The 8,653-nt window shown below is 42.3% G+C and overlaps 1 protein-coding gene across 1 annotated transcript; it reads left to right on the top strand.

Moving 5' to 3' along the window:
- Positions 1-5,006: 5,006 nt before the first annotated feature.
- On the top strand, positions 5,007-7,779 carry tmem141 (transmembrane protein 141). Its single transcript, XM_020457316.2, has 5 exons — positions 5,007-5,191; positions 5,442-5,508; positions 5,626-5,709; positions 5,862-5,969; positions 6,138-7,779. The coding sequence occupies exons 1-5, from the start codon at positions 5,138-5,140 to the stop codon at positions 6,203-6,205; spliced, it is 381 nt and encodes a 126-aa protein (XP_020312905.1). The 5' UTR covers positions 5,007-5,137; the 3' UTR covers positions 6,206-7,779.
- Positions 7,780-8,653: the final 874 nt, after the last annotated feature.

The following is an 8,653-nucleotide window of genomic DNA, read 5'->3' as shown; positions in this document are numbered from 1 at the left end:
GTCCTGAAATAATACAATACATGACAACTGATGGCCTGTCCTGACCCATGTCACACCAATAAGTGATATGGAGGCTGGAAGCTGGCTTCACTTGACTACGCCTGAGTATATAAGGTGACTACTGAAAATAATGTTTACTGTTTGTAATTTGTATAATCATGGTTCTGAGACGCACATACATAATCTCTAAAGCATATTCATGTCAGGCTTTACAATGTGACAGCTCCTGACCGGTGGTTAATGTTTTTTCCCCTGCTCATTCAGGCTTTGCAGTACTGCAGCCTATCTTCTTGGAGTCCTGGTGGAAAGAGGTTGTGCAGCATCTGCAGGCCATGGCTCCAAAGTGCAGCAACGGCCTTGTAGGGACTCTAGGGCAACTCCTAACCAGACATGATCCAGACATTGTGATGAATGCTGCTGGTGCCTTAGCCTCTTTGGTGTGTGGGTGTGGCAGCCTTACCAGTAACCCTCTGTCTTGAATCATCCCTCTCTCTCAAGTTGAGAGCTCGGCTGGGCGTGGGTGGCTACAGAGAGATCAGGCTGTGTTTGGGCAGGTCTTGACCAGCCTGTTGACCCTGCTGGACCAAGGACGGGAGAACAGTCAACTCTGCTGCCCTGATCCTGGCCAGGCTGTCTCTGTGTAAGGTGGCCTGCCAAGGCTTGTTACGCCACCCTGAAGTCCCCAGCACCTTAAGCCACCTGGCACAAAGCCACATCGGACAGAGGCAAGGACACAGGGGGATAAGGTCTTGTGTGACAAAACACAGTGCTGCCATGATACTGCGCTGTTGATCCCAGAATGCCATGCCAGGAGAAATTGTGTTATTGCTTCCCTACCTCAGATTGTTTCATCAAATATTGACACTGACAGGTTATCTTGATTTTGAATCCACACCAAGCTCTGTTATTCAAAGGGGTATTGTTTTGTTAATCTCTCCAGGTTCACCGTCTACAAGCCCTGATGAGTGAGGTGGCTGAGCCAGAGGCGGGACAGACGGCCTGTTTTGCATTGAGTTGCCTAGTAACAGAAGATGGACACGATCTGGTGCTGGGTAGCCCCTCCTTCCCCAGTCTGCTTGATTCCCTTCTTTACCGCTTACAAACAGAAGACCAGGACAGTTCCTGGTTCGCTGCCATGTATGTCCATCACTCCGTCTGACACCCTAGGGCCTGGCTCATTCTGTCATCAAGAAGCATTAATCTCGCTGTTACTGTACCATTAGAGAACATGGAAAATATTTCACAATCTATCATAGTGTAGCCAGATAGATACCTGGCTGAAGCACAGCCCCTCACCCTTTCCATCCTCTCTCGCTCTCACAGGGCAGTGAAAGTACTGTCACGAACAGCTGGAATTGTTACACGTGAGAGCACAGGTTTCTCGAGTAGCGACTGAAAATTGGCTTACAGTACTCTCTGGAACATCTCTGTTGAACCAGATTATTCCAACAAACCTCGAATGCCATGTATGCTTGGTTGGTCAGTTATTACGTAGCTTGAAAAATAGGCTAATATCAATCGGATGTCTATTACTGTATTGATCATATAAGGTTGATTATATATCAATATCCATTAGTTATCAATTACTGGTGGTATAATTACATTAAAATGACAATGGCATACTCTTTTCAATAGGGATAAACAACACCTCAACCAATGAAATTTACATTTTGTTGTTACTTGCATTTATTTCTCAATCAGGGGAGGCTGCTGAGGGGAGGACGGCTCATAATGGCTGGAACGGAGCGAATGGCATCAAACACATGGAAACAATGTTTGATGTATTTCATACCATTCTGCTCCATCCATTACCACGAACCCATCCTCCCCAATTAAGGTACTACCAACCTCCTGTGGTCTCAATCCCATTCTGACTCCCCTCCAGTCTCTCTCCGGCTCTCTCTCCATTGGCCAGGAGCTCAGGGAGGAAGTGAACTCATGTCTTAGGAACCTGTAGCTGTTTTCCAAGCCATTGCCACTGACAACTAGACTCCTCCTATTGGGGGCCTGCACTGTGTCCTAGGAGAAGTGTATCCTTGAGAATGGGCTAGAGATCACATACAGGTCAGCTGACTGCCAAATAAAAATGAGTTTTATTATAGGGACCTTTTCACCAAATAGACCCACTCCAAGGCTCAATATTGTTAGCAGAAACATAAATGAAAAAATAAAAATTGTTACATGGACAAGCAACATTGCGTCATTCAATGTAGAATTGGAAATAGTCAACCAATATCAAAAGGTATCATTGTGTAAGCAGTTGCCTGATACTCTTTTTTGGTCCTCAGCCTTCTGGACAGAGACTGTTCTCTATCTTGGAACCCTAAGTCTTGTGACCTTGTCTGTCTTTATCCTCAAACATGGACATTGAACTCTCACTCAGACTACTCCACTCTACCTCCGAATCATGCCATAGAATCAGAGGATGGAGGGACAAGGCCTGGTCCTCCACAGGAGCTTCTTAAACTTCTAAACATGGTTTAGACCCTTTCTTCTCAATTAAGGTTGCTGCCCCTATCATTGCCAAGCCTATCTCCAAACTTTTTAACCTGTCTCTCCACTCTGGGGAAGTTCCCATTGCTTGGAAGGCAGCCATGGATCATTCTTTATTTAAAGGGAGAGCTCAAGCTGATCCTAACTGTTATAGGCCTATTTCTATTTAGCCCTTTTTATCAAAAGTATTGAAAAAACTGACTGGCTTTTATTTATTTATTTATTTTTACCCCTTTTTCTCCCCAATTTCGTGGTATCCAATTGGTAGTAGTTACAGTCTTGTCTCATCGCTGCAACTCCCATACGGACTCGGTTAGAGGCGAAGGTTGAGAGCCATGCATCCTCCGAAACACAACCCAACCAAGCCGCACTGCTTCTTGACACAATGCACATACAACCCGGAAGCCAGCTGCACCAATGCGCAATGAGACAAGGATATCCCTGCCCGGCCAAACCCTCCCTAACCCGGACAACGCTGGGCCAATTGTGCGCCGCCCCATGAGCCTCCTGGTCGCGGCCGGCTGCGACAGAGCCTGGGCGCAAATCCAGAATCTCTGGTGGCACAGCTAGCACTGCGATGCAGTGCCTTAGACCATTGCGCCACCCGGGAGGCTTGACTGGCTTTCTTGATGTCTAAAGTATTCTCTCGGGTATGCAATCTGGTTGCATGTGACACTGTAACCTTAAAGGTCCTCAATTATGTTACCATTGCCCTTGATATTAAGGGATGTTGTGCTGCTATTTTTATTGACTTGGCCAAAGCTTTTGATATGATAGACCATTCAATTCTTGTGGGCCAGCTAATGAGTATTGGTGTCTCTGAGGGCTCTTTAACCTGGTTGGCTAACTACCTCTCTCAAAGAGTTCAGTGTATAAAGTCAGAACATCTGCTGTCTCAGCTACTGCCTGTCACCAAGGGAATACCCCAAGGCTCGATCCTAGGCCCCATGCTCTTCTCACTTTACATCAACATCATAGCTCAGGCAGTAGGAAGCTCTCTCCTCCATGTATATGCAGTTGATAGTCTTATACTCAGCTGGCCCCTCCCCGGATTTTGTGTTAAACACTGTACAACAAAGCTTTCTTAGTGTCCAACAAGCTTTTTCTGCCTTTCACCTTGTTCTGAACACCTCCAAAACAAAGGTCATATGGTTTGGTAAGAAGAATCTCCCCACAGGTGTAATTACTACCTCCTGAGGGTTTAGAGATTGAGCTAGTCACCTCATACAAGTACTTGGAAGTATGGTCAGATGGTAACACTGTCCTTCTCTCAGCACATATCAAAGCTACAGGCTATAGTTCAATCTAGACTTGGTTTCCTCTATCGTAATCGCTCCTCTTTCACCACAGCTGCCAAACTAACCCTGATTAAGATGACCATTCTACCCATGCTAGATTTAATAGATCGTAATTTATAGATCAGCAGGTAAGGGTGCTCTCGAGCGGCTAGCTGTTCATTACCATTCGGCCATCAGATTTGCCACCAATGCTCCTTATAGGACACATCACTGCACTCTATACTCCTCTGTAAACTGGTCATCTCTGTACACCAGTCGCAAGACCCACTGGTTGCTGCTTATTTATAAACTCTCTTAGGCCTCACTCCCCCCTATCTGAGATATCTACTGCAGCCCTCATCCTCCACATACAACACCCGTTCTGCCAGTCACATTCTGTTAAAGATCCCCAAAGCACACACATCCCTGGGTCGCTCGTCTTTTCAGTTAGCTGCAGCTAGCGACTGGAATGGGATGCAACAATCACTTAAACTGGACAGTTTTATCTCAATCTCTTCATTCAAAGACTCAATCATGGACACTCTTACTGACAGTTATGGCTGCTTTGCGTGATGTATTATTGTCTCTACCTTCTTGCCCTTTGTGCTGTTGTCTGTGCCCAATAATGTTTGTACCATGTTTTGTGCTGCTACCATGTTGTGCTGCTACCATGTTGTGCTGCTGCTATGCTGTTTTGTCATGTGTTGCTGCCTTGCTATGTTGTTGTCTTAGTTCTCTCTTTATGTAGTGTTGTAGTGTCTCTCTTGTCGTGATGTGTGTTTTGTCCTATTATTTTATTTTTAATCCCAGCCCGTCCCCGCAGGAGGCCTTTTGCCTTTTGGTAGGCCATCATTGTAAATAAGAATGTATTCTTAACTGACTTGCCTAAATAAAAGCTGACTATGACCAGTAGAGTAAAGCATTGGATCACACTGAAAAATCTTACATGTTCAGAGAAGAAAATAATCAAGACTATGACAAGCATGCTCTATTGTAGTTGTGATTATGGGTCTTTTCATTTTTTTGTATGCTAAATCTTAAACTTTTGCATAATATATAAATTACAAATCTTTACACAGCAGAAAACAAACTATACCAATACGATTTATCTACCCATAAAAGTGAATACAGTAATGCACACTTCATGCCTCATTAGTTAAGAGCTGCACTGACGCCTCCACACCACGAGGCGTCGTGAGTCATTTAGTATCACAGAAACCTTCATAAAATTATACCCTTCGGGATTTGTTTTACTCTATGCGGAAGTTGCAAGTTTCATAACAGTTATGTACACATTGGCTTGTATATGTTGGATATTGTAGTGGTATAATAAATACGTCAACTTCATTAAAGTGTTTATTTACGAAATGGTCAACCTTGGACTCACAAAAGTGGACGATGCGCTTGCAGCAAAACATCCGGTTGGTCCTTTCTCTTTTTACTGCTTCAACCTTTTACGCAAGACACTGCTGAATGCTGGCTGTAGCTCAGCTGTAGATTACACGTGCTTTGTGTTTTGACGTTTAAAACACGATTATATACATTTGCTAGTTGTGTTCTCAGATTTCTTACCAGAGCTACCTAACCTGGGACACATATTGAACATAAAATAATCTCTGATGATGATTGCATTTTATATTCAACCCATTTGCGATCTTTCTTCTGTCTCAGGGTTTACAGCAGTATGCTGCCTGTCAGTCTCAAGCCTTCATGAAAGGGACAGCGACCTTTATATTGGGTGAATGACACTCTCCCAATGCTTTGTTTTCACTTCATATAATAGCAATTTATTTATGCATGAATGCATCGTGGAGCCTCTTTCATGTACCCTAACATGTCCTGTACTCTATTGTAGGGACAAGTGGATTATTTCTCATACAAAAAGTTATTCAGAAGAGGCTTCCATATCCTTTGCAGTGGAACCTGCTGATTTCAACAGGTGAGAGTGTGCCTGTGTACTCAAATTACAGAATGTGATGTTTAGCTATAACTTGCAGTAATATAGATTTTAGAATTATTGTCTAAACGTCAATCATGTCTACCTCTTTGTCTCACCTTGTTCCTTTCATTGCCCTCTCTATTCCCCTTCAGCGGCTTCGTCAGTGGGCAGCTATGCAGTGACACGCTGGGAGACAATGAAGTGCACTGACCTATGGATGCTAATAGAGACAGGGAAAGTACCAGACCGAACACCACACAGTGAGTATAGCTGTGGTTCTACTCTATTCTATGCCATTCTATACTACGTGGACTAAATCTCAATGCCGGTTGTGAAGACGGACACAAAATAAGAGGGGTAGACATTAGGTCAGCGGTTTATTCAGCTCTCAGGTCTCTGACATCTCTATGTGTCTGTCTGTATTGCAGTAGCAGAGCCTGCCCCTGAGGAACCAGCTGGGCCTAAGAAGACCCCATATGGAGATGTGATGGAATGACCACAGGACATACTCATGTACAGGCAACCCCAGTCCTCTGCTTCACATCTCAACCCTATCAATAAACACATTTATTTAGGTATTATGGTTCAACTGCATCACCATTGGACAATGTTCTGCCATGCTGCACTTAGTTTCACGTGGGTTCAGTGATTGAACCCTTTATATAGATCAGAAAACCTTGTAAGTTGATCATGGCATTTTGTCAGATTGGGCCACCCTGACTTGTGTCCAGATGAGTACTATATAGTGCATAGTTTATTTAATATATGGAAAAGGTAAGGTAAAAGCATTATATGTTATAGAGTGGGCTTGAGGGTTGAATAAACAATGTCCGTTTGATCACATCCTGTAAAAACTTCACCTGTTGAATTCGGCGCATGTGATAAATAAAATTTGATTTGATTTACTGGGTTTAATGCAATAGAAATCATGTTTATCATTAAGCTTTTATCTCCTCAAAGGTAAACCACTGTTGACACATGAGTAAGGGTCAGATTTCCAGAACAATAGGCTGTGAGATTTGGATTTGGAGCGCAGGGTTTTTTCTGGATCAAAAAGGGTGGTTGGTAGGGGGTGTGGCAAAGAGCGTGGCTACATACACATTTTAGAGGCTCCCATCTTGGAGATGAGTCTAAAGCTATTTATCTAGGGCTTCCTGAGTGGTGCAGTGGTCTAAGGCAGTGCATCGCAGTGCTTGAGGCATCACTACAGACCCGGGTTCAATCCCAGGCTGTGTCATTGGCCTAGCGTCGTCTGGGTTAGGGGAGGGTTTGGCCAGGGCGGGCTTTACTTGGCTCATCACTGTCTAGTGAGCCGGGTGCCTTTTGTAATGCAGCTGAGAGAAAATGTTGCATTTTAAAACTTATTTGGGTTCGGTGTCTCTTCCACGGGACGGTAGAGCTAACGTAGGCTAAATCGATTAGCATGAGGTTGTAAGTAACAAGAACATTTCCCAGGACATAGACATATCTGATATGGGCAGAAAGCTTCAATTCTTGTTAATCTAACTTCGCTGTCCAATTTTCAGTAGCTATTATAGTGAAAGAATACCGTCCTATTGTTTGAGGAGAGTGCACAATTTTGAACATAAAGTTATTAATAAACAAATTAGGCACATTTGGGCATCTTGATTTAAAATTTTGAACAGAAATTCAATGGTTCATTCAATGGTTAATCTAAAATGTTGCACATACACTGATGCCATCTAGTGGCCCAAATCTAAATTGCACCTGGGCAGGAATAATACATTATGGCCTTTCTCTTGCATTTCAAATATTATGTATTATCTTTTACCAGATCTATAGTGTTATATTCTACTACATTCCTTTCACATTTCCATAAACTTCAAAGTGTTTCCATTCAAATTGTACCAATAATATGCATATCCTTGCTTCAGGGCCTGAGCTACATGCAGTTAGATTTGGATATGTAATTTTAGATGAAAATTGAAAAAAATGGGCTAATCCTTAAGAGGTTTAATGCTAATTTCCCATGATTCTACATATTCTGCCATGGAGCTGAGGATTTCTTTTGTAGTTTCTTTTGCTCAAACAATAAAAAAATGAATACTGCTAAATTGTTTTGGGAATTTTCCTTTCTCCCTGCAGTCTAGTTTTTATTTTGGTGATTGTTAGTTCCCAGAGATTATATTATGAAAAAATATATAGGTCCATTATCTTTTCAACATACTTTATATCTGGTTTTAGTCGTTTAAGTTTACACTTATTTTTTTTATTTTTTTTACACTGTTTGCACTTAGGTGACCCGAAAAAACGCTTAGGTGGGCCCGCCCAAGGATTACAATGGCAGAAAAATCCCGAGGGCAAATGTTGCATTTTGACAGCGTTCCACAAATTTGTTTTCACTTTTTGGGGGGATTCAAATTTTAAGCTCATGATCCAGTATTATTTTTTTATGCCTTGGTTGGCATGCTGCACGGCTGAAACAAACCAATAGTTTCCTAAAGTGCCACTAGTGGTTTGTATGGATCATTGAGGTTTTGTAGAATTCATGTGCATTTAACACAGTTTGGGAAAGGTTATACTAGCAGCATAACATACAGTACATACCGTATATCACCAGGTATACTGCTTTGTTTCTCTTTCATTCAGAATTTACTTTATTTAGCAATTCCTCAACTTTACTTTGAGTCAACAGAGGGTGTGAGCAGGATGCGTTACAAAACTGTTTGACAAAGGTCTTCTAGAATTGCATTGTAAGGACTGTACTGTCTGTATTCATCCACTTGGTGAATGTGTCTCACACTTTATGTAGGCTAATACTACATCAATTTATTTAGGATATTTTATGATTATAGCTTTAAATACTTAGTGGATTTTTTTTATTAACACATTTGTGAGTACTTTGCATGATTTGCCTAATTCTGTTCAATTTAAAGTCAATGGAATTTGCGTTGATGAGAGATGGCAAAGAAGTGATGACCGG

This window comes from Oncorhynchus kisutch, linkage group LG23 (assembly GCF_002021735.2).
Source record: "Oncorhynchus kisutch isolate 150728-3 linkage group LG23, Okis_V2, whole genome shotgun sequence".
NCBI lineage: Eukaryota > Metazoa > Chordata > Actinopteri > Salmoniformes > Salmonidae > Oncorhynchus > Oncorhynchus kisutch.
This window is presented reverse-complemented; position numbering and strand designations above follow the sequence as displayed.

Excerpts from the sequence above, each read along its gene's own strand:
- tmem141 (XM_020457316.2), top strand. The coding sequence starts at position 5,138 with ATGGTCAACCTTGGACTCACAAAAGTGGACGATGCGCTTGCAGCAAAA. Across the intron at positions 5,509-5,625 it reads GACAGCGACCTTTATATTGG|GGACAAGTGGATTATTTCTC; the intron begins GTGAATGACACT and ends ACTCTATTGTAG. Across the intron at positions 5,710-5,861 it reads GAACCTGCTGATTTCAACAG|CGGCTTCGTCAGTGGGCAGC; the intron begins GTGAGAGTGTGC and ends ATTCCCCTTCAG.